Source organism: Cupressus sempervirens, chromosome 10 (genome assembly GCF_028749045.1).
Source record: "Cupressus sempervirens isolate cs-2001-9-10 chromosome 10, ASM2874904v1, whole genome shotgun sequence".
Lineage (NCBI taxonomy): Eukaryota > Viridiplantae > Streptophyta > Pinopsida > Cupressales > Cupressaceae > Cupressus > Cupressus sempervirens.
Window position 1 is genome coordinate 733,031,751 of NC_143127.1, and position 26,739 is coordinate 733,058,489.

At 35.2% G+C, this 26,739-nt stretch overlaps 1 protein-coding gene across 7 annotated transcripts in view; it reads right to left on the reverse strand.

The window, feature by feature from the left end:
* The window catches only part of LOC149535938 (uncharacterized), a 280,772-nt gene that overhangs the window by 142,705 nt on the left and 111,328 nt on the right, over positions 1–26,739 (reverse strand). For all 7 annotated transcript variants that reach the window (XR_016357873.1, XR_016357871.1, XR_016357872.1 and 4 more), the window contains 3 exons: positions 26,211–26,281; positions 25,756–25,950; positions 25,557–25,595 (listed from right to left, as the gene is read on the reverse strand). Coding sequence is in view for 4 of the 7 variants with exons in the window: in XM_089806831.1 (XP_089662957.1) it covers positions 25,557–25,595; positions 25,756–25,950; positions 26,211–26,281 (305 nt within the window). In the remaining 3 variants the exon portion in view is untranslated. The remainder of the gene's footprint in view (positions 1–25,556; positions 25,596–25,755; positions 25,951–26,210; positions 26,282–26,739) is intronic.

Below are 26,739 nucleotides of genomic sequence, written 5' to 3' on the forward strand. Positions count from 1 at the left end.
GGCTTTCTTCCACATTTTTTGCCTAGTACCTGCACTCTGAAAGGGCCAAAAACATTTTGTAATTTTACATTCAAATATAATATACAGGGCATGAATGCTTTTACCATGGTTACCTAGAGACCTGTCTCCTCCCTAAAAGACACATGTCGGAGACTTTTTGCGTCTCAAGAGACCTCGAAAAAGGTTGTAGACTTCATGACGAAGTCTCCTACAATCTCCCACTCTCCTAATCCAAAAAGTGAAGTCTCCCCGAAGTTTCCTAATAAAAAATAAATGTAAAATATGATATTAAAAATATTTATGTATTTAGCCCTCATTTTAATGTTTTTTAATGCAAAAATTAAGACCAATGACAACTTAAACGATTTTGAGAGCATAATAGCTGAAGACCTTGAGATGGATGATCACAACCTTGTAAAGTAGATGATAGTACCATCAACATACTAGTACTAGATAGATTTCTGGTTTGTTTACTGTACTAAGTTTGTTCATTTTTATTTGCATATCAGCTAAATAGCATCAAACTATACTTTTTTGAATTTTAAATTTGAATACGTAATGATAATCTCAACAATTATCAATCTGATATGATGATGATCGTATGCAATATTGGAAAACAAGTATCACTATGAGATACAATAATGTGATTATGTGAGTTTTGAAATGTTTGACTCCATATTAATGTGACATTACTATTATTATCTAGTTTAGTATTTAGTATTAGACTCTTTATTACTATTTTGTATTTAGTATTAGACTCTTTAAACTATTAAAAAAATATTTTCTATCTCCAAGTACCCCCGTCTCCTATTTTTGAAAATTTGTCATACCAGTACCAGTACCAGAGACCTCCAAGTCTCCCAGTCTCCCGGTGACCTTGGCTTTTACCAATCAAATAGAAAAAGTTTATTATTATATGAGAGAAATTAATATAACAATGATATATATATATATTGATTGTTGTATTAATTATCTAATTAATGAATAGACATCTCTCATTAAGGGACATGTCTCTTCATAGCTTATGCTCTTCATTTGGAAAACATATCCCTCAAAAGGCAATGCAACTACATTTGCATTGATTCAAAGAAAATTCAACATGGTATCAAATCCAGGCTGCAAATAAAGATGGTAATAAAAGAATTCAATAAAAAATCACATGATATCATAGCAAATCTATAGCAGATTTGGGCACAATTTACTTCTATCGTTTGGATGTTTATAGATGCTTTTGTTGGGCCATCATTCTTGGACTGCGGTTACAATATGGCCTGAATGAAATAGTTATGTTCAAGAACTATGAATTTTATTAAAATACAAATGACAAGGAAAAACAGGCGACTTGTTTGACAGAACTGCCATAGCATATCCAAACAACGTGAAAGATGGTTTAAAAGATCGAGCTCAAACAGCTAAATAAAATGCCTCAAAAAAATAAGAAATGGTTAATAAAGTCAATTGAATCATTTCACTATTGTTAAATCAGTAACTTATAATCTTACTGATCTGTTCTTAAATAACTTAGAGTAATCCAAATGTCTTAACACCATTCTCTTAAAGATATCGGCGTCTTCACTTAGAATGAGTTTGGAGTTAACTAAATTCAGTTTGTGTTAAGTTATTTTAAACTTATTATTTCCTTAGAAAAGTCACCAACTTCTAGATTGGTTAAGGATTGTTTTGGAAGGGACATGTCTCTTGAAAGGACATGTCCCTAGGTCTCTCTACTTATAGTGGGTATTGTTGAAGTCTAAGGACACACAAAACACAAATAGTCTGCTCCTTAGTCAATTCTACCCACCTACGACTTGCAAAAGAAAAAGACAGGATTCTGAATTAGATTTCTAATTCAATTGAAGGCAATAATTTGAAGTTATTCACAGCAAGTCACAAGGAGATAAAGAAGATAGAATCTAGTCTAAATTCAGTCAAAGAATTTGCAGAAACTTTACATGACATCACAGCTACATTGTCGAACCTGGGCCCTGCAAAATCAGTAACCAGACTTTATATATATCTAGCAACTATCTCCTATCTTCAATGGCATACACAATCAAACCCGATGATAGGTTTGATGGGAAAGAACACTTTGATGCCTAGAAATTTAGAATCATGATGATTCTTGAAGAAAATGATGTAAAACAATTTATTGATTCAGCATCCAAACAACCTCCAGGTGAACCTCATAAATCTATTTTGAGTAAAGGAAATAGAAGAGCTATTTAGATCATATTAGATGGAGTAAACAATGATATTGTACCTATGTTAAAAAAACATTGGATAACATTTCAGATGATGAATGCATTACGAAATGCATATGAGATCAACAATGCAACTACAGTTCTCGCACTGAAAAGGCAACTAAATCACATACAAATAATGAAAGGAGAATCAATGAATTGTTATTTCCTAAGGGTTGTCGGCATTAGAGATGAACTATCAAGTATAGGAACCATTATTATTAACACAGAATTAACACTAATGGCTATAGATGGATTAACAGATTCGTGGGAAATTTTTGCACAAGGAATAAGTGCCAGAGATAAACTTCTTGTCTTCAACAGACTTAAGGGGAATTGTCTTCAACAACAATCCAAAAAATTAAAGAAAGGGGGGAAAACTGAAACAGAAAATGAAGAACTTCATGCTCTTAATACAAACTCCTATAAGGGCAAGAAGAAGCATTTCAAGAAGAAAAAAGGAAATCAAAAGAATGGAAAACCCAAGAGAGATCTATCCAAGATAAAATGTTTCAGATGTGAAAAGTTTGGACACTATAGATTTAATTGTCCTGAAAATTCTAAAAAACAAGCAAACTTACAAATGTTATTAAGGAAAAAGATAATTATGATCCTAAGAATCGTGTATTATATTCATCACTATCAAATGAAATCTCAAATAAAGCATGGGTAATTGATAGTGGATCTTCTAGACATATAAAACATATAACAGGATACAAAGAAGCACTAGACTCTATTTCAAAAAAGGTCGATGGCAAAGTTACCATTGGTGATAATTCGGCACATCCCGTCAAAGGAATTGGAAATTGCACCTTGAAACTAAAATCTGGAAATTCTCTTCTTCTCAAAGGTGTACTCTATGTACCAAGAATTAAAAGAAATCTAATCTCAACTACAGCACTTGAAGATGATGGGCATAATTTTGCATTTGTGGACGGCAAAGTAATAACTTGGGCAAAGAACTCCTCAATCAAGAAAGCAAAGTTGAAAGGTCAGAGAAAAGGATATTTGTATGAATTGAATTCAGAATCTAGTCGACCTATTCAAGCCTTAATTCATGAAGCTGAAGACATAAATGAAATTTGGCACAGAAGATTAGGGCATCTAAACTTCAAAACCTTATCACCTATGGAAAAGATGGTTATTGGTTTACCTAAACTCAATAAAGACCACTCAAGCATATGCGAAGGGTGTGCACTAGGTATGAACACCAGAAGTTCATTTCATAATAGCACTAGAAAAAAAAATAATGTTTTAGAATTAATTCATTCATATCTATGTGGACCTATGTTTGTTCCTTCTCTTGGAGGATTCTGGTATTATATTTTGTTCATAGATGACTTCTCTAGGAAAACATGGATTTAATTCTTAAAGTGCAAAGAATCAGAAGAAATCCTAAAGAGATTTAAAGAATTCAAAACATTAACTCTAAACTTATCAAGACATAAAATTAAAACACTTAGAACTGATAATGGAGGGGAATACACCTCAAATTTGTTTAAAACGTTTTGTAAAAAAACAAGAATTAAGAGGGAGTACATCGTTCCTTATAATCCAGAATAAATATGGTAGCAGAAAGAAAGAATATAACAAATATAGAAGCTGCTAGAGCTATGATATTTGATCAAAATCTAGAATATTATCTTTAGGCAGAAGCCTCTTGTACTGCTATTTATATTCAAAACAGATGCCCTCACTCCCACCTTAGAGATAAAACTCCAGAAGAAGTCTTTACTAAAGTTAAACCCAATATAAGTCATCTCAAGATTTTTGGTGCCCCGTATATATCCATATTCCAAAAGAAAAGAGTACCGAGTTAGAACCCTCTGGAAGGAAAGCTATTTTTGTAGAGTATAGTGAAACATCTAAGGCCTATAGGATTTTCATACTTGTACAAAAACCTATTGAACTTAGTAGGGATGTAACTTTTGAAGATCTAGCATTCAAAAGAGTCCTAAGTTCTGAAGAACCTTCTTCTTTACCCAGTTCTGAAAGAAATATTGAGTCTGAGTCTTAGAGCGAGAACTTAGAAGAAATTGAAGACGAAATTCAAAATTCAAAGAAAAGACCACTTTGGGCCATCAGAATAGTAGAGGAAGCACAAGACTTTGCTGCACCTTCTGGAACAATCAGAGAAAGTAAAAGACCTAAAAGATTTTCTAGTTATACAGCAAACATGAATGATTTGTCCAAAACGGAACCAACCAATCTTTCAGATGCTATTAAACATACAACCTAGAATACAGCTATGACAAAACAATACCAATCTATTATGAAGAATGATGTTTGGGAAACTATTCCAAGACCTAAAGGAAAATCTGTTGTTTCTACCAAGTGGATATTTAAAATAAAGCATGTTGCTAACAATAGCATTGAGAAGTATAAAATTAGATTTGTAGCCAGAGGATTTTCTTAGAAAGAAGGGTTTGATTATTAAGAAACTTTTGCTCCTATTGCCAGATATACCTCTATACGAGCAGTTCTAGCAATTACAGCATCAAAGGGATGGAAAGTAAATCAGATGGATGTAAAAACAACATTCCTAAATGGAAAGATTACAGAAGAAGTATATCTGAAACCACCTGGAGGATTTGAAACTCATGATCCTAACATTTTTGTTTGCAAGCTCAAGAAAGCTCTCTATGGGCTTAAACAGGCTCCAAGGGCCTAGTATGAAAGAATTGATAAGTATCTCACCGGCTTAAGATTCTCCAAGAACGAAGCCGATCCAAATCTATATTATAAAAGAGATAAAGATGATATGGTAATTCTGATACTGTATGTTGATTTACTAATAACAAGTGATGATCATCTTATAGATCAATGCAAGAAAGATCTAACTAGAAAATTGGAGATGATAAACTTGGGACTCCTTCATTACTTCCTAGGATTGGAAGTACGGCAGAATTCCAACAGTATCATCCTTAATCAAGGGAAGTATACATCAGACATTTTGAAGAGATTTGGAATGTGGAATTGCAAGTCTATGTCTTCTCCAATGGAGACTAATCTACATAAACTTAAAGAAGCAGCAACAGAATCACCTTCCATAGATTCTACTCTCTACAGACAAATGATTGGGTCCCTTATGTATTTAGTAAATACAAGACCAAATATTTGCTATGTTGTTAATGCCTTAAGCCAATTTATGTGTGAGCCAAAAGAGATTCACCTAGTTGCAGTTAAACACATTATGAGATACTTACAAGGAACTCTTAATTTTGGACTCAAATATGAGAAGGCTGACTTAGATTTACATGGATTCACTAGCTGAGATTGGGGTGGAAGTGTTAAAGACAGGAAAAGTACTTCAAGATGCTGTTTCAGTTTAGGATCAGCAATGTTATCTTGGATATGCAGAAAGCTGTCTTCAGTAGCTCAAAGCTCCACAGAAGCCGAATACATTGCAACAGCAATGGCCTCTCGAAAAGCGGTTTGGCTAAGGAAGTTACTTGTGGGATTATTTGGGCAAGCCATGAATCCTACGATTATTGATTGTGATAATCAGAGTTCCATCAAGCTTTCAGTGAATCCAGTTTTCCATGATAGGTCCAAGCATATTGAAATTCCTTACTATTATATAAGAGATATGGTAGACAGGAATTCTATAAAATTAGAATACATTTGCACTGGAGATTAGACAGCAAACATTCTCACCAAACCTCTATCTAGAGTGAAGATAGACCACTTTAGGAGAAGACTTGGTATGGTTGAATTGTAATCCGTTTGTATTCTTTAAATTATTAATAAAATAATTTTATTTGTCAAGCTATTGACTGTTATGGGCTCTACCATTTGTATTCATTATTTAAGAGGTAACGATCTCTGAGATAATGAACACTTGTATAAAAGACATTATGAGAGATGACGATTTCTTAGATAATGTGCTAAACAGTAGAGTTCTACTATAAGATCTAGATGAGTTCAAGATCATATTGTGATATAGACATTGCTATGTCTATAAGTCACAATTTGGATAAAGGAAGAATTCTATTATTCTTCGAGATTTATCCTGTGTTCTAGTAGATCTTAACTCAGGATCATGTTGTGATATAGGAATACTAGTATCTATGAATCACAACTTGGATAAATGAAGCACTTGATCATTCTTTAGATTTATCCTGTATATTGTATTTTTTGCAATACGGTTATCACTAGTAGCAATGATTTGTCATATCAACAAGTTTAGTAATATGACATTGTATCATGTGTTCGATGGTGCCACATGCTAAGAAGATTTAGATAGATATAGAGTATCAATTCTTGCTTGTTCATCTTTATTGATGTTGCTAGATATGATATCTCTCAGTATGATTATCAACTTACGAGGGAGTGTTAAATCTATAAGTTATAATCTTACTGATGTGATTACAGATTGGTCTGATCTGTTCTTAAATAACTTAGATAAATCCAAATGTCTTAACACTATTATCTTAAAGATATCGGCGTCTTCACTTAAGAGGAGTTTGGAGTTAACTAAATTCAGTTTGTGTTAAGTTATTTTAAACTTATTATTTCCTTAGAAAAGTCACCGACGTCTAGATTGGTTAAAGATTGTTTTGGAAGGGACACATCTCTTGAAAGGACATGTCCCTAGGTCTCTCTACCTATAGTGGGTATTGTTGAAGTTTAAGGACACACAAAATACAAAAAGTCTGCTCCTTGGTCAATTCTGCCCACCTACGATTTGCAGACGAAAAAGACACAATTCTGAATTAGATTTCTAATTCAATTGAAGGCAATAATTTTAAGTTATTCACAGCAAGTCACAAGGAGATAAAGAAGACAGAGTCTAGTCTAAATTCAGTCAAAAAATTTGCAGAAACTTTACAACTATAATCATGAAGAGACGGCATAAATGAATATGGAAATCACATAATTTATAAAAGGTGAATTTTCTATGAACCACATCTGATTACAACTGCAGAGAATTATTGCTTGTTCAATGAGTCAGCGTCCCTAAGCAATCATGTGGCATCCTTGAGTAGTCACAAGTCACAACAACGTTCAATAAGGAGGAAAGCATACAAAAGGAAAGGCGATCCATTATTACCGTGACCCATAAATGTGTAAGGAGGAACGAAATAACTGCATAGCCGTTAATCACTGGTTAAGGAGGATGGACATTTAAGGAAGGAAATCGAAAGCTTACCCATGAAGAGTCTTCCGCTTGGATATGCATTGACCCCTAACAAGGTACGAACCTTGGAATCTGATCCACGTATGATAGTCTATAGACGAGCGTCTTATTACTCAATCGCATAAGGCCCGAAGATAACCCAACGAGAGTAAAAGGTATCGGTTAGATTCCACCCCTCAAACACGACAGTTCAGCAACTACATTTGTTAATGGATTTGTAAAGAGTGATGAAGATACAAAGAAAGCCCGGTTTGTATATTGGTTGATGACAATACCATATAGATTTAATTAATTTCAGTACCAAGATATAATGAAGGTCTATTGGGATTTCGGGTACTGAGACATACCAAAGGAATATTAGGTTTCGAGCAGCGGTCCAACTAAGGTAAGTATGTATATGACTTAATGCTTCTTGTTCATATGATTATGAAATATATTGTTTAAGCTTCATCAATTTAAAATATTAATAGATATAATTTAAAATATTAATAGATATATGGGAACTATTTAATAAATATTATATGAGATATTACAATTGAGAATATATGTGGCAATAATATATATATATATGTATTTATAATTGTATTTGAACTATATACCTTTGTTCAAAATGGCATTCAACAATTTGATATAATTATTGTGAGATTCATTATGGGAGTATGAAGGGTAAAAGATCTTATGTTATACTTCTATTATTGAAAATATAAAATAAATGTTAGGATCATTTATGTTATTGTTAGCAATAGGCATGAGATATATTACTAACTGCCTAATTGACATTCTTATTTGTATTTCATATGTACTATAAAAATTATTTGCCTTGATCTTTTCAAAGAATGTTCTAGTAGAAAAAGAGGGATTCATATCAGATTTAGAGAGAGTCTGGCACTTCTTCAAACGTAAAGGAGCTCAGAAGATTGATGGTCAAAGGGAGTTTGACACATCTGCCTAAAGGAGTGGATAGAGGATATGTTTCTGTTGATCTTTGAAGATCTTCATCATATCAAAATCAAGAGGATTTTTGACTTCATGTAAACTTTTGGTATCATGTGTGTTACTGCATGATTCAATGGGACCAACCCCTATGTAGATCATGAGGAAGTGACAACTTCCAAATGATTATCACTTGTATTTGCAGAAGTTATTGAAAAGTGACAAGCTTACAATGGCTTAATTTTCTATTATGATGGATATCTTACAATGTCTATGCAGATCATGATAGATTATACTTTGCATGGTGGATGTTTATATAGTATGCATTATGAGATTGCATGTGCACATTCCTTATAAACTTTGAGTAATTGGTGAATTTTATATATAGTGGAAGACCAATACTCATGATACCAGATGTGATATCAAATATTTTTGAGTAATTGATGTCTTCTAGAAGACCATACTCATGATATCAGATGTGATATTACACAATTTTGAGCAATTGGTGAATATCATGTATTCTGGGGGACCAATACTCATGATATCAGATGTGATATCAAATATTTTTGAGTAATTGGTGAATATCATGTATTCTGGAAGACCAATACTCATGATATCAAATGTGATATCAAACGTTTTTTCAGTAATTAGTGAATATCATGTATTCTGGGTGACCAATACTCATGATATCAGATGTGACACCAAACCTTTTTTAATACTTGATGTATATCATGCGTCAATATTCTGGAAGACCAAGACTCTTGATATCAAATGTGATATCAAAATGGTACATATCTTATGATCAAAGATATTCTTAAAATATTACCAATGGTGTAATATATGTCTTGTATTTATCCTCCCTAGCTAGGAGGGAGTGTTGATGTTTGGTAGCCTATGTTGGATAAAATGATGAATGTATATAGTTATATATGAGATATAATAAGTGTGTTATTATATAAGAGAAATTAATATAAGAATGATATATATATATATATATATATATATTTATTTATTTATTGGTTATTATATTAATTATCTAACTATTGAATAGACCTGTCTCATGAAGGGACATGTCTCTTCATAGCTTATGCTCTTTATAAATATAAGAAGTCACTGTCATTTTAAAAACATTTACCTCAAAAGGAAATGAAACTACATTTGCAACAATTCTGAGAAAATTCAACACACTATAACCCTACCCAAATAATCTTGGACAAAATAACCTGGCTATAACAACCCAAGGAAAAAATAACCCAAGGTCATTATGACCCAAGCCCAAATAACCCATGGACATAATATCTCGTAAAAATAGAGATAAAGGAAAATAAAATTTATAAAATGCAAGTGTCAAATTATGAGCAATGCCCCTTATATAATCTAAAATGTTATAGTTGTCATAACCATCAACTATCTTTTAGTCTTTCTTTGAGTTCACGATATTTTTCCTACTTGGTTGCCCAGTTTATCTAGCCATATATTTCTCTATTTTATTATATTGGTAACCTTGTTCTCTTTTTAATACTTGATGAATTTCTAAATTGAGCTATGCAATGATTGAAGCAATTCACTAAATCCTCTATGCCAACCCTTAATACTATTATTTGTTTTTGGAAGATCATTTGAATAGCTGAATAGTAATTCCACATTGAGATTGGAAACTTGTGTGATCATCTATTGCCCACTCTGGTAAGTCTGCCAATACATGTATCTTCAAAATAATCAATAAAGGGTTGTAAAGTCTCATGTTCTATATAATAAGGAGATTGTATAAGTGGTTCAAATGCATCAAGTACGTATACGTGAGGCACAAAAGCTAAAGCAACAAGTTTTTTGATCTCAAATGCAAATACTTCATCAACACTACGTCTTTATAGACTTTCGCCTTGAACTTCCCTAAACAAAAAATGAGAGAAATGGAAAAAAAATCCTCAAATACTAACATTTGAAAAAAAATTGGAAATCGCTCCCATGGAACTTGATGCAAAAACAATAAGTTAACTTTTGGGGTTTAGAATAGGTTGAAGTTGTTCCAATCTTGCAAGTACTCGTGTGCAAGTCTTAATGCCTCTTCACATATATTTTATCATAGTAACTCTTAATTAGCTTTTTCGAACAAAATTGCCTTTATTTTTAGGTTTATTTACTATTTTATAGGTCGAAAAATAGCTTCATATGAAATACATTATTACAAGTTAATGCATTCATGTGTGCATATTTCATTTTCTCTTAAAAGGTATTTAATTATAAATATGTGAACTTTACCACTAACATTCTATTGGTGGAGAACTATTGTCTTTAGATCAAATTGTACGCCTACAGGCAAGCACAATGCTCACTATCTAGACGAAATTTTTGGGTTCACACATGGGTTTCATTCTTCATCATGTCTAGTATATTTCAAACAATAATTTATAACTGTCATCAGACGTTTTTTCTACTTTATACAGCCATTCTTATTATTAACGTAAGGGAGAAAAAGATTATCTACATCTTCCATGATGCGTGATGTGGAACACATAAAGCTGATGTGTAACATGGAAACATTTACAGCAATGTTTTCTTGCCAAGAACTGTATCGCATGTAAAATCAGTTGAAAAACCAAAATCCAACCAATTTGTATTATCTTCAATTGAGTCTAGATTGATTGAGGGTGTTGTATCTCATGGGTGTGCAGAAATATGTGATTCAATTAGATATTATTCCTGATCAATACAGATGCGTAGCATATCAATTCGAATTCTCTGCATATGATTAACTATCGAGTGTCCATTTCTTGGTTCTGAAATACCCAAAGAAACTTCTTTAGTTTGGAGTTGTTGTAGGCTCTGATCGATTTCCATTTCTGAGAATTCTTCGCACAGAGTAAACATTTAATATTTGCTTAGTGTGCTTTTCTAGACCATACTCATCTTATTTGAGAGTATTTGTAATATTTTAATGAATCAATTGTATTGAGAAATCAATCAATCTCTCTACATGGAATTCAGAAAGGCCTTAAGTTCAAGCCTGAAGTTCAAGCTCTGTAATTTTGTTTGAAATTAATAAAATCTGTGGATTTTGTGGGGCTAGGTTGTTTCCCTCTTCCAACACGGTTTTTCCCAAGATAATCTTTTGTTTAGTTTTCTTAGTTTGCTATTCCTGGTTCATTCCTAACATGGTATCAGAGCCAAGTTGGTAAATTCAAACTCCAACCAGATCTTTACTACCTGCAGTCGATCAATCTACATCATGGTGCTTGGTCTGAAGGTTGAAGAAAGGTTGGAAGAAGGCTCCAACTTTATATCCTTGAAGTCTAGGATCTTATTGGTTCTTGAGGAAAATGATCTTCTCAGTTACGTGCAATCTAATGTTTCAAAGCCTGTTGACGATGCAGAAAAATCAACTTGGAAGAGGAATAAAATTTTGGCAAAAAGGATCATCATTGATTCCATGAAAGACCATCTAGCTCCTACAATCTCTAAGCTTAAGTCTGCTAAGGAGATGTATGATTATCTTCACAGCATGTATGAAATCAATAACACAAGCAGAACTTTAGCACTTCGTATGCAACTCCTTCATATTAAAATGAGTAAAGATGACTCCATAGTGACATTCTTCTTCAAAATTTCTGAGTTAAATGATCAGTTAAGTGCTATTGGAGAGTCAGTTAATGACAGTGAACTTGTAATGCTTACCATGAATGGTCTCCCACACTCTTGGGAATCATTCATACAAGGCATTACTTGGGAGAAACAAAATACCAAACTTTGATTGATTGAGATCAGATTGCATTCAAGAGGAATGCAGGTTGGAAGCCAGAAAGAAGTTCTTGTAAATCACATTATGTGGAGGACCATGTTCTTGCTACTCACACTTCTAGTAAAGGAGGAAGGAAAAGTAACCTTAATAGATTTGACACTATGAATCCTTCCACTCCACCTTTTGATTTTAAAAGGAAAAGTTTGCTCACTTCCTAGAAGTTGTACAGTGAAGCTTAAACATCATGTGACTGTTTCAGATGTGAAAGTTACTTCTCCTTCCATGGATTCTAATGTTCAATCAGAAGGGTTCCTAATCATTTCAGCACTATCTAGTAATGTTCCACTAGATTGCATAACTTGGTTGATAGATAGTGGTGCTTCTCACCACATTTCAGGATATAAGCAGCACCTCTCAAATCTAGTTAAAAGGGATTCCCACCTCCAAGATATCATTGGTGATGATGCATCTTATTCTGTAAAAGGACCTCGTAACACTTCTTTCAAATTAAACTCTAGTATCCCTCTTCATCTTATTAATGTTTTGCTTGTCCCTGGAATCAAAAGGAATATAATTTCCATTTCAGGCTTAGAAGATAAAGGTTATAATGTTGCTTTCACTAATGGGAAAGTGATTTCTTAGAAGAAAGCTCTGCTGAAGTGATTGGAGTACGACATGAAAGCCTTTATAAGTGGTCAGCAAATCCAATTCAAGTTTTAAATCTTGATGCTTCTGATTATAACCTGTTATGGCATAAAAGGTTTGGTCACCTCAACGTCAAATCTCTCTCTTCTATGGACAAGTTGGTTGTAGGTCTTCCTAAACTCAGTGCTGCTCGTGATGGTATTTGCAAAGGTTGTGCCTTAGGAAAGTTCTCTAAGAGTCCTTTTCATTCCAATGAAAGTAGGACTAAGCATGTGTTACAACTGATTTGTTCTGATTTGTGTGGGCCTATGTCCTCAGCTTCTTTAAGTTGTTTTTGCTATTATGTCATGTTTATTGATGATTTCTCTCGCAAGACATGGATTTACTTTCTTAAATCCAAAGAACCAAATGAAGTTGTAATGAAGTTAAAGGAATTTAAAGCCTTGGCTGAAACCTTTCAGAGAAGAAAATTAAGACTCTTAGATCTGATAATGAAGGTGAGTTCATTTCAAGTCTATTTCAGTCCTTTTGTGTGGAAGCAAGAATTAAGACGGAATTTTACATCCCCTACAATCCTGAGCAAAACAGTGTTGCTGAAAAGAAAAACAGGGGTAAAGTTGAGGCTGAAAAAGCCATGTTACATGATCAAAGTTTGCAGAATTTCTTTTGGACAGAGGCTTGCAGAACAGCAGAGTGTGTTCAAAATAGAAGTCCTTACAAAACTCTAGATAACATGACCCTGGAAGAAGCCTTTTTTGGCTTCCAAACCTGATGTAAGTCATCTTAAAGTCTACATTTCTTCAGTTTATATTCATGTTCCTATAGATAAAAGATCAATATTCGAAACTTCAAGTAAGAAAGGAATTTTCACATCAAACACTTACGCGATTTATATTCTGGGTCGAAAGATGATTGAGCTTAGTAGAGATGTTTCCTTTGAGGATAATATTTTAAGTAGAAGATCTACTGATTCACCTATAGATGTTAACTTGGAAGTTTCAGCAATCTCTTAAGATCTTCCCCTTGCTGCTCCATCCTCTCCTACCTTCTCAAGAGAGATGAATTTTTTCCTCTGTGTCATTCCTCTCCTAAAATCAGGATGATTCAAGTCCAGGTCCAAGTGTTCAAATGTATGTTAAGAAAAGACCATTATGGCAAAAGAACACTATGCAAGATGCTGAAAATTATTCAGCTCCTCAGGGAGCTTTTCGGGAAAGCAAAAGGCCTCAAAGATTTGATAGTTATGTTGCATTGATTGCAATATTATTGACTATGAACCTTCTTGTTTTGAAGCGGCAGTAGAACAATAGGTTTGGAAAGATGCTATGTTGAAGGAATATGAATCGATCATGGAAATGATGTTTGTGAAACATTCCTCGTCCAAAAGGTAAATCAGTCATCTCTTCTAAATAGTTATACAAGATAAAACATGTTGCTAATGGAAGTGTGGAGAAATTCAAAGCCAGGTTTGTGGCAAGAGGATTCAGTCAAAAGGAGGGTACCGATTATGATGAAACTTTCACTCCTGTGGCTAAATGCACTTCTATTAGAACCATCATTACAATGGATGTTATTAAAAGATGGAAGTTATATCAAATGGACATAAAAACAGCCTACCTTAACAGTGTTATTGATGAAGAAAGCAATCAATGGCTATACTTCTTAGTGTGGCCGGAAATGCTTTTAGCCATTCTCTCCATTGGCTTGTCATATGGTTATGCATGTTTTACAATGACATACGGGGTCCTCCAAGCCTTCCCCCATGAATCTAGGGAGTTTTTCTTTGTCTATTGTCATTCTTCCCCTATTTAGTATTTTTCCATCCTGTCGGAACACTCCCTCTTGATGGGACGCCTCCTCTTGTTGGGCTAGAATCCTAAGTGTGCCCAACAATACCTCCTTCTCCTAGGGTGGAGTTTTGTTCCTGTCGATGCTCTCTTCGTGCAGGGTTTTCAAGATTTCTGCACCCTTCCTTCCTTCCTAGTGTCTCAAAGATAACCAAATTGGCTATTCCTTCGATTATGTTTTCAATCAACCCTTCTTCGATTCAAAACTGGTCCACTTGTCCCCTTAGATGATGGTTCCTTTCTTCCTACTACTAGTGGCGTAAAGTCCACAGGACGACTTCCTCTTCAGTTTCTTTCTCTGGCACCCGCCTTCAATATTTATTTGGAAGCAAGAGCATGAGTTGTTTCAACGTCTAGATATCTTTTGTGGATTGTCACGCTCTTCGAGTTCCCATGTACTTCTTTCAATGAATTGTTGGAGTACTTGTTGTCTTCTTTGTTCTCTTCGTTTCTGCTCTTTCTTCCTCCACATGTACCAAGTTTCTTGTCAACAGTCGAGGGATCTGTCCAAGTAGATCATACACTACTGGTGGTATTGAAAGTTTGTCCCATATCGTGTTCTCTGGAATCGCTCTCTCTCAGGCTTCCTTTTGCACGTACTAGTCAACAGAAACTTCCCAGGCAGCCACCAAATCGCGTGTCAACTTATCTTCTCTCGTTCTTTCCTCCTCTTCTCCGTCACTATTTGTTACTTGTATACATGGTAGGAAGGGTCTTCCCATTACTCCATTGTGCCTAGCCAACGACCTCCAAGTTCCAAATCAGGCAACGACACCAAAATGTAGAATGGTTATTATCACACATTACTTAGAGCACTAAAACAGAGATTAATAAATACTAAATAAAACATTCATTACTCATACCAGCATACCAGAATGGCGAGGAAATATAATTACTTTATTCATTACCAAAAACATGAGTACATCATTCATAATTCAAAGTTCTTATATAATGCTCATTTGGTTGGGAAAACCAACGGACGCATCCCCTCGCTTCCTAACTACCCGACACAACAAAATTTAACTAATGCTAAGAGCAACATTAGTGTATTACTTCCTATAGGTCGTAAGTTGAGCAACTGCATTATAGACTTAGGTGCGTCAGACAATAACATGCCCTCATCAGTTGCCCCTAGGTTTAACCCTCTCCAAGACCTTTCGGAGATGTTGCTCTATGGATGGGAAGCAGGTTCCACTAATGGATCAAGTAAAAGATGCTCAAGCAATACTGGCCTCATGTCCGGATAAAAGAGTAAAATTACCCATCCTTGTTGCAGACATCCCAACTAGTTACAACAATAGAACTTTCTGTAAAGATATGTAAAAGGAAATCAAAACAAATTGGTCTAAGGCAATTATACTAGAGGGAAAGAAGAAAGTAAAACTCAAACAAGAACCCACAAACAAATATATTATTTTTCCTTTAGATGATCCTAAGGCCAAAATACTTTATGAGGAATGCTAGTTTGGCAACTATGTTATTCTTCCTGCGAAGAGAGATGAATCTATTGTTCATAGATTCAAAGAAGAAGAAAGGTTGTGGAATATGGAGTTCCATTGAAGTTGCTCGAACTCAAATTCTTATGCCAGAGTGGTACTAATACCTCCAAGAGATGATTGCATACCCTTTTCCTTTAAGTTGGATTTTAAGAATATGAACAATACTATTGAATATGAAGCCTTGTTGCTGGGGTCACAATAAGCAAAACACAAGGGAGTGAAGTTCTTGGTTATGAAAGGTGATGCCAAGCTAATTGTCAAACACGTAAGAGGCTTGTTTGTAGTCAAAATGAAAGGCTCAAGCATTATAGAAACCGAGTCTTGGATGAGATCAAATACTTTGATGCTTTCTCCATTGAATTAATCCCCTGTAGTAAGAATTCTCAAGCTAATTCTCTAGCATTGTTTGCCTCACTTCTCTTGCCACATCTGTATTTCAAGACAAATACTTATAGGGTAAAGATGATTTATAGACCAAGTGTCCCAGATACAGTAGAGTATTAGCAGGTATTTGATGATGATTCTCGGATTAAACAATTCTTGGCCTGTACTCAGGGCTTTTCAACGTATTTTGAAGGATCAGACAATGAATGCAAAGACTTTTGTACGAATTCTGAAGTGTGTGACAACATATTCCAATTGAAAGGGAACAAAATTCCTAAAGGTTTGGTTTCATTAGAACATTTATTCTCTAGAAAAGATGATAGCCTAACCAAGTTGAGAATTTTACATTCAGAAGTTTTGAAGGAGTACGAAAAGATTAATATAGGAAGTGAGGTAGAACCTAAGTGGGTTTCAATTGGTAGATCTTGTTCCCCAAAGGAAAGGGATAAGTTGAAGGAATTGTTGTTGAACTATAAAGATGTGTTTCCTTGAGGGTATGACGACCTTCAAAAGTTAGAAATGGTCAGTTCAGATATCATATCCTTTGAAACCAAGTGCCACACCATTTAGATAGAAGCTCGGGAACTACAAGACCAAAGTATCTGAAGCCATCATTAAGGAGGTTGACAAAATGCTAAAGGAAAGAATCATATATCATGTCCATCGCTCCATGTGGATAACGAATATTGTACCCATAAGGAAAAAGAATGGAGAGATAAGGATCTCTGTTGACTTCAAGAATCTGAATCAAGCCAGTTTGAAGGACAATTATGCTTTGCCTGTGATGGAACATGTACTCCAAACCATGGTTGGGTCTGAGATGATGTCTATGTAAGATAGATTCTCGAGGTACAATCAAATAAGTGTGGCAGAGGAAGACCAACACAAAACAAGTTGTATAACATTATGGGGCACCTCTGCTTATAACAGAATGTAATTTGGGTTATTCAATGCTAAAGCCACTTTTCAAAGGGCTATGAATCCCTCCTTCAGAGATTTAAGGAATAAAATTATTGTGGTTTATTTAGAACGGTTTATTTAGATGACCCAACAATCTTTTTGAAAAGGAGACACCGTCTAGGGTACATGAAGGGAGTACTACAAAGGTGTTGAGAACATGGCATATCATTGAACCCAAAGAAATCAATCTTTTTTATTGAAGGAAAACTCCTAGACCACATAGTCTCAAAGGGAGATATCAGGATTGATCCAGACATAATGAAAGCCATTCAACAACTCATCCTACCCTCTAGTAGGAGTGGAATATTTTTTGGTCAGATCAATTTTCTGAGGGCCTTCATCTCAAAATGCTCGGAAATAACAAGGCACATCATTAACATGATGGGTGAAAAATGACCTTTCAGATGGAATGAAGAAGGACATAAAGCTTTTGAAGATATTAAATCTTCTATAACCCAAGCCCCCCATTGCATTCATGAGCACTCCATTGAGGAAACATTAACTCAAATATTCATCTATGGAAAAACAAACTTTAGTTGTCGCTAAGCCAGTAAAACACTTTAGGTATTACATCCTCCACTCACATTCAATTATATATATACCTGAAACTGCAGTAAAGAGCATCCTAACGTAACAGGAAGTAGGGATTAACAAAAGAGCAGCATGGGTAGCCAAGATTCAATATGATCTAACCATCAAATCAACTAAGTTGGTTTGGGGGTGTGGCATGTGCAAGCTAATAGCAGAAAATGGAGGATCATTAGGAGGAGACACAGAGGAATTGCTTGTGGCTCTATTAGGAATTTTGGTGGATTCCTGGTTCTCGAATGTAGCCTATTATCTTACATATGGAGAGTGTCCAGAACACCTTACACCGCGAGAAAAATGCAACTTGAGACTCAAAGCGGCTTAATATTTAATTGCACAAGGTCTTTTATACAACAGGAGCATTAATGGTACCTTCTTGAGATGTGTGGATGAAAGCAAATAGAAGGAACTTCTAAAGGTATTCCTGGTTCCATGAAGATGTATGCGAAGGGCACTTTTCGTCAACGATTACCACTTTCAAAATCCTCAAAAATTGTTTTTACTGGCCTGGCATGTTCAAGGGTGCCTATTCTTATGTCAAAAACTGCAAAAAGTGTAAACTCTTTGCTAGAAAACCACAACTAAGAGTGCTACTCTTAAAGCCAGTAGTGGTGGATGAACCTTTTAAGCAATGGGGTTTAGATTTTTGAGGTTTTTCGAACCCTCACTCCATGCTAGACACGTGTATATTTTGACCACGACAAATTATTTTATAAAATGGATAGAGGCAATCCCTACCAAGAAAGTCAATTCACAAGTGGTTTGTGATTTTCTAAAGGATTATATACTGGTGCATTTCGATGTACCTCGGAAAAATGTTGCAGACAATGGGACCTAATTTTCATCCGAAGAGTTAACCATGTTTTGTTATGAACATGGCATTTCCATGGCACATTTGTCTAATTATTTTCCGTAGGGAAAGACAGGTGGAGTCAAGTAACAAGAACCTGGTCGCAATAATCAGGAAATTGGTGGATGACAACACTTGTGATTGGCAACAAAAGCTATATGAAGCTCTATGGGCTGATACGATAACTTCTATATGGTGTGAGGTGCACAAGTATATTTGCCTTTAGAATTGTTTGTTGCTAAGCTGCAAACAGTTATAGAGGATGAGTTTTTTCAAAAATTCCTTGCAGAAAAGGGTGATGTACCTAAACAAACTAGGAGAGGAGAGAGATAAATTGGTAGAAGGAATCACAGAGCAACAAATAAAAGTCAAGCAGATATTCGACATGAAATCAAGGCCTCGGAAGTTCCTAGAAGCGGATGAGGTACTGTTATGGGATAAGAGAATAGAACCTAAAGGAGCTCATAAGAAATTCGAGTCTTAGTGGAAAGGACCCTTCAAGATTCAAGAGGTAATTGGATCGAATGCTTTCCACTTGCCATATCCTGATGGAACAATCTTGTCATTCACTTATAACGGACAAGATCTGAAATTATACAAACTCTGATATCTCTCCCAAGTTCTAGTTTGTAGATAGCAATCTTGCAGTTTCTTTGTTTTCTTTGGCTTTGGTGTGTGTTTAGTCCGTCCCCCTTTAGTTCTAGTTTTGCGTAATTCCCTGAAACACAATGCCCAGTTAGAGCCAATGTTAGTGCATTCAAAGGCATCATGTGGGGGGATACAAACTCAGGACTGTACCTCCTTGTGAAGGAACTAGACAGGAATCCTCATTGTAGTTTCTTCATTAAAGAGGAGATTTAACCCAGTTCTTGGAAAGAAACAAGAGACATGATCCCATTCTCTTGGTGGAGTTCACAGGTCTTGGAAGGCAAGCAAGGTCGTTGTGAAAAGGCTATAATCTGAAATGTCTGAGGAGAATACAGTTTATGCTAAAGGAATGACCATAGCTGAGTTGAAAGTTTATAAGGTTAAGAGCAGTAATAAGGGAAAAACCAACAAAATCCTAAGAGGGAAGGAGAAATTAACCAAATTGTAGGCAAGGAAATTCCCTTCCAGACCTTTGGAACAATGTGGCACTCAAATCATCAAATATATTACTCTAAAAGGCATATGTAAAAGCATCTTCTCGTACTATTTTCCCAAATCATTTCAGGCATATGAAAGTAGTGAGACTCTTTTATATATTAATGCCCTTGGAAAGATCTTATGCAGATGTTTCGCTAAACAAGGCAGAAGTACCACTTCACCAAGTAGTGAATATTTGTTGAATCAAGTGACAAAGCCAAAGTTATTTCTACTTCGATGGTGTCTATGGTTGACTAAGAACAGCCTTCTGCCAGCCCATCTGACCCTTCCAAGAAAATAAAGGCCATATTCCTAATTCTATTATCATTGAAATCCGCAGCATTAATTGTGTATCAAGGATTCAAAGGCAAGGTGTACTGAAGGTAAAGACAATGTCATTTTGGATACCAATGTGGGCAAGGAGAGTGTGACTCTGATGGGGCATGATAAAGCCAATCAGGCAGTTTGCTAAGGAATAGGGGCCTAAAATTGATAGCGTGAACAAGTCTCAAAGTCGACAAGACGGTATTCAGATGGGCAAAGAGGTTAGGCAGCAAAAGAAGACCAAAGAGATTAAGGAGATCGACATTCAAAATGATCTAGACACAACAAGGTTTGGATACCAACAAGGACAAGGAAAGTGCAACTCTGATAAGTTATTATAAAGCCAAGCAAACCACTATTAGGCCTAAGGAAAAGGGGAATGAAGTTGATAGCGATAATAAGCTTCAAAGAGGAGAAGAGAGTACTCAGAAGGGAGAAGAGGTTAGGCAGCGAAAGAAGACTAAAAAGATTAAGGAGATTGATTTTCAAAATGATGCAAATAAGAAATCTAAGGAGAAGAAACTGGAAACGTCTGTTACACGGAACTAGAAAGAAGATTAAATTAAGGATTTGTAAACTTGGATTGGTACTCTGATAAAATGTTATTATATCAGATATCCAACAAAGTACATTGAAATGGCTCATGACACTAAATGGCAGAACTAAAATGAGAATTGACCCTTTGCAATAGCAATTCATTGCCAAAGTACTGTCTGTTTAATGAGGACCAATAGAACCTTTCAGGAAATGTATGTGTAAGTCAGCGAGATATTAAATGATTTGAAAAGAAAAATCCTTGAGATGGAACGAAACAAAGAAAACCTAAATAATTTTTTGAAAAAGGTTATCCATCATAGTAGGATCACCATTAAGAACTTTACTGTAAAGATTGCCATGCTCCAAGAAAGTGTGCTGAAAAGGGAAGAGAGAGTCTTCATGAAGCAGGGCCTAGCAGAAGAACTAAATATCAAATGTAAAACAAAGAGAAATGTCAGGAGACATGGACAAACATTTGTTTGATCACCACTTAGAGTTCCTTATAAAAGAGAAGAAAGCTCTTGACACTTTGAGTGATCTCTCTTCATCTCAGCAATGAGCTTCCCACTGATCCACTCACTGTCTGTTTACAATTAGTTTAAAGTCTCACACCTTACTGTTATTTTAGTGTCTCTTACTGTTTGTTGGAAGCCTTGTTTAAGGCCATTTTGTGGGTTCTAAGTTTTCGTTCTTGGTAATTTGGTGAGCCTCATTGTTATGTCTTTAAAAAACGAAAAAAATACTTGTACATGGGTTTAGGCCCTTTCAAAAACCCAGCCTTAACATCTGATAAAAAGAAATATATATTTGCATCAAAACCATAGTAATGAAATTCCTGAATAGAAATGGATTTTCATGAAATATAAACTATTAGTTCTACAAGTGAAACAAAAAGACATAGTACACTCTATCTGAATTTAACTTTCTGACAATTTTATGAAAACTTGATCTAAAATCTCTAAGTTACCATGGTGCGCCCCCCTCCACAACAAGAAAAGTTTGGACCAGTTCGTGGTTCTGGTCCAATTCAGACTTGGTTTAGACAAGGTGTGATTTTTGCCCCTCAGGTTTGATTCAATTTGAACTAGGCTTGAACCCGGGTAAACCAACACCAAAAAGTTCGAACCCACTTCGAACCTACAATGAACTGGGCCCTGTGGACGGCTGCATAGTGTTTTTCTGGGCAACAATGAAATGTTTTTTGGCATCCACAACCCTAAAAGTCGTTATGAATTGCTTTTGGTGGCCTCTTATTGTCATTTGATGATTCCAAACAAGTTATTTTGTCTTCAGGAAGAGCACATAAGTTTTTGAGCAAGCATCTAGTTATGCAAGGAGGAGTTTGAAGATTGATTTGTGGGTGTTCTTCAAGTGTTTGTGCATCATTCATACACATTTGCAAGCTTGCAATGGCTGGAAAAGGTAAGATCTTATTCCATTTGCTATTGTTTTTGTTCCAATTTTTTCATTTTTCCATTTCTCTTTCGATCTACATATGTTCTTTTCCATTTTTTCAGAATTTGTCATTTTCTTGCAAATTATTTATGAACATGTATCTAATTGCTTGCCATGGGGAAAGGAATGGCATCTACCTCTTCATCCGTAGGCAATACCGAACAAAGAATAGAAACCAAATCTGATTCTCCTCTATGAAAGTATGTAGATATTCTAAGACCACTTCTAGGAGGTGGTGCCTTTCGTTGGAGAAGTCGGGGTTGTGGTGTAGAGAGAAATAGTTCTTATTATTGTGTGGTAGGTCATTTGTGTGGATACACTTTGAAAGGAGTCAAGAAATGCCCTGGCAAAAAAGGTGCCCCTATACCAAATGAAACCGTGTTAAAATATATTTAAGAGCATGAGTCAGTATAAGAGAGAGGAGGACATAGGGCAACAAAACTCAATAGCAATAAAAGTAAAAGTAAAAGAGCAAAGGAAATGCAAACCCCCCCCACCCCCCAAGGTTATAGTACAAGACCACCCCTTTTTTAGTACTGCAACGTACACTAAAACTAAATCTATCCCCCTTGCACACAAAAGAAAGGGACCACTAGAAACTGCTTTTCAAAATAAGAGTCGACAAATTGCTGACATTAAGGTGGGAAGATCCCTTTATCCAAATGGGTTGTCCTTTAATGTTGTTCGCTCTCCATTTCAAAAAGACATGTCGAGGGGTGGCAATGAAGCTCCCAGAGGGTATTGTGGCCCCAGGTATGAGAAAGTGTACACCACCTTGTTGGATCAAGAGGTCCAACGGATTGAAGATCAATTGAAGCCCATAAGGGACTCATGGGTGACTATTGTTTCAGATGGGTGGAAGGATTCCAAGAACCGTCCCTTGATCAATGTCCTTGCAGTGTCCCCTAAAGGGGCAATGTTTCTAAAAGCAGTGGATTGTGAAGGCCAAGTAAAAGATGGGCCATTTATTGCTAATATCCTAATTGAGGCCATTGAATAAGTGGGTGCAAGAAATGTTGTCCAAGTCATAACGGACAATGCAAAGAATTGTAGGGCAGTTGTTTTGTTGGTTGAAGCATGATATTGGCATATCTTTTAGACACCTTGTGCGGTCCATTCACTCAATCTTATGCTATAGAAGATTGGGAACCAAATTGAGTGGATAAAAACAGTGTATGAAGAGGTTGTGGACATCCAAATGTTTGTCACAAACCACCACATGACTCAATCTCTTTTTAGAAACCAATCAAAATTGGAGCTATTGAAGGTAAAAGAACTTGAACTCAAGTTAGTAATTTAATTTTTAATATTTGACAATTTATGATTTTTCATATTTTGCTTGTGCAATGTATATGCTTTTCTAAAAATATGTATCTAATAGTAGTTTTTTGCTCTAATTTATGTCACAGGTTGCTAAGACCCGTTTTGCATCACATATAATCGTCTTGAGACGACTTGTGCAAGTGAAAGATGCACTTCAAGGCATGGTAATCAGCCACGATTGGGGTGTATGGAAGTAAAAGAACTCTGATAGGGCAAACAAAATAAAGGATAGGGTATTGGCTGACTCATGGTGGGAATGTGTGGAATATATCCTTAAAATCACCAAGTCTATTATGAGTATGCTTAGGTACACTAACATGAATAGGCCTTGCCTTAGAGAGATCTATGATGGCATAGACTCAATGCTTGAGAAGATCAAGCAAATTATAAATGAGAAAGAGCAAGATCCCCAAGAGACCTTTTTCAAACAAGTGCAAACAATTATTGTTGAAAGATGAAACAAAATGACCACTCCACTACATTTGCTTGCCTATGCCTTGACGCCTAGATACTATAGCTCTCATTATTGTAGTCTACTAGGAAGTTTGCCACCATATAGAGATATGGAAGTGTCTGACGAGTACCAGGCAGCATTTAAAAGACTATTTCTTGATGATGATATAAGAGATATAATCATGGATGAGTTGATAGAGTTTGTGAATGCTAGAGGTCTAAGTTGGTGGTACCTCCATGGCTAAGATTCCAAATGCTGCAGCCCCTTGCAACCAAAATCATATCACAAGTTTTATAATTTATTTTTTTTAAGTAGCTCACTTTATCTTCAAAAGAATCATGACTAAGTGATTTTAATTTTTTTATAAGATTGAATTAATTCTTTTTAAATTGCTTACCTTGTGTCATCTTCATAGGTTGCTAGTTCTTTTGCATCAAAGAGAAATTGGAGCACCTATTATTTCATCCACTTGGCAAAGCGCAATAGGTTGCAATCAAAAAAAGTAGAGAACTTGGTATTTGTGCATACCAACTTGCGCCTTCTTAGGCACAAGAGTAAAGACGACAAAGAAGGGGAGACAAAGAAGTGGGATAGGTTTAGAAATTGCAGACTTGGATGCTTCCACTGCTCGGCTTATAATGGATGATTTTGATGACTTTGATGTCAATATGATTTTGATGACTTTTATGTCAATACCATTGTTGTTTCTACTGCTGATCCCATTGGCCTTAGCTCAAGTAATACCAGAAGAAGATGAAGAAGAAGAAGAAGATGATGATGATGAATATGAAGAATAAGATGGAGATTGAAGAACTTAGAATATTAATAGTTTTTTCCGATTTTCATTCCATTAGTTTATGTTAAAGTTGATTGAACTATATGATGGTATGATCACTACGATTACAAGTTTAACTATTTATGATATTTTTGTTGTTTAAATCATAAATGTGTTTATGCTACTATGCTACTTTCTAATTTTAACTCATGCTTCATAAATATGTATGTATATATGTATATATGTGTGTTAGTGTGTGTGTGTGTGTGTGTATGTGTGTGTGTGTGTGTGTGTGTGTGTGTGTATACATATATATGTATATATGTGTGTTAGTGTGTGTGTGTGTGTGTGTGTGTGTGTATTATGATTTTTCAATGTTTTTGTACTAACAAACCCAAACCCCTTTCCAAAATTTTGACGAACTTGCGAACCGGTTCTCAAACTTTGAACTTGGAACAGAAACCGAACCGGCAACTTAGCAAAATCTTGCACTACCAAGCAATGTCACCTCCCATAACCGCTCTATTAGTTTCTTCATCCCTCAAAGGCTCATTCTCTACCATTTAACACTTGAAAAACCACTGTAATGCATGGTTGAATATAACTTCATAAATTTTGTTAATCATTTTCCATATAACTGAAATCAGAACATCTGGATAGAAACACCAATCTAATAATTGTTATTCATATTAAGATGATCATGTTAAAGTTAAATGTATATGTCAATGGGTACAATACCAGCCGGGTAAGTCGTCCAATATGGGGCAACACCATTGTCTGCCAACAAAACAATAATTATTACTAATCAGAACAAGACAGACAAGCTGTATAAGCCAAGATTTAGGCATGTAGAACTGTCTGAAAGAAATAAATGTAGTTTTCATTACTCCATAGTGCAAATATACATTATGCTTAAAAAGAAAGCAAAAATACTTACAAATTTATCTCTATCTTTTGTCTCTGCTTCTACCTTATTTTGTCCACAGATCATAACCACTGGTCCAGATATTTGATCAAGCATTTCCCCTACCTTTTTCATAAACTCTTTTCGTCTCGACTTTGGAACAGCCCTTGCTAGCCATTGTGAAAAATCAGGAAAATATACAATAACTGGTCCCAATGACATGATTGTCTGCCACATATGTAACTAATGTCAACAGAAAGCCTTCCAAACCATAGGAGATCACAAAGAACAATCAACCATAACTTTTTTACAAAATATGTGATCAGTTGCTTATTTTCTTAGAACTGTAATCACTTTACAAAGAATACAGTGATGAACGTAAAACAAATGATAGTCACAATCACCACAAGAAATCAGCTGCATGAGAGTACTTCATTCCAATAGGAATCATAACTAAAATACATCATATGCACTTATTCAATGTCTACCTCATGAAGGGCTTCCACAGCAATAAAGCACTCTTCTGTCTCTGCATCTGAATCATGCTCAATGTCTTGAACTAACAAATCCAGAAAACAACAATACGTTTCAGTAAACTAATTATATTGTATATTTTTGAAACAACGTAAGAAAGTTGTCCAATGAGATCTTGAACTCAATCAAGCCGTACAGCATCAAATTAATAAAAATTGTACAGCATAGATTGAACAAATAGTCATATTTCATCTCATACATAAAAGATTAAAGAAAAAGAACAGATAGAAGAATAAACTTATGCAGCATATTTCACCTTGGTGGCTTTTTAGTTAGGTAACAAAAGTAAATAAAATGAACAGTACGAAAAAACTGTTGATTTGGAACTTATTAAACACTGGAAAAATATGTTTGTGAATGGTTATATTAAGTTGATTAAAAATAGTCCTCCGAAATATCAGGATGTATATATAGATAAGCATTCCATATACAAGGCATTGACGTGGCATGGCAAGACTTTAAAGAGAGTTCAGTTACTGGGGC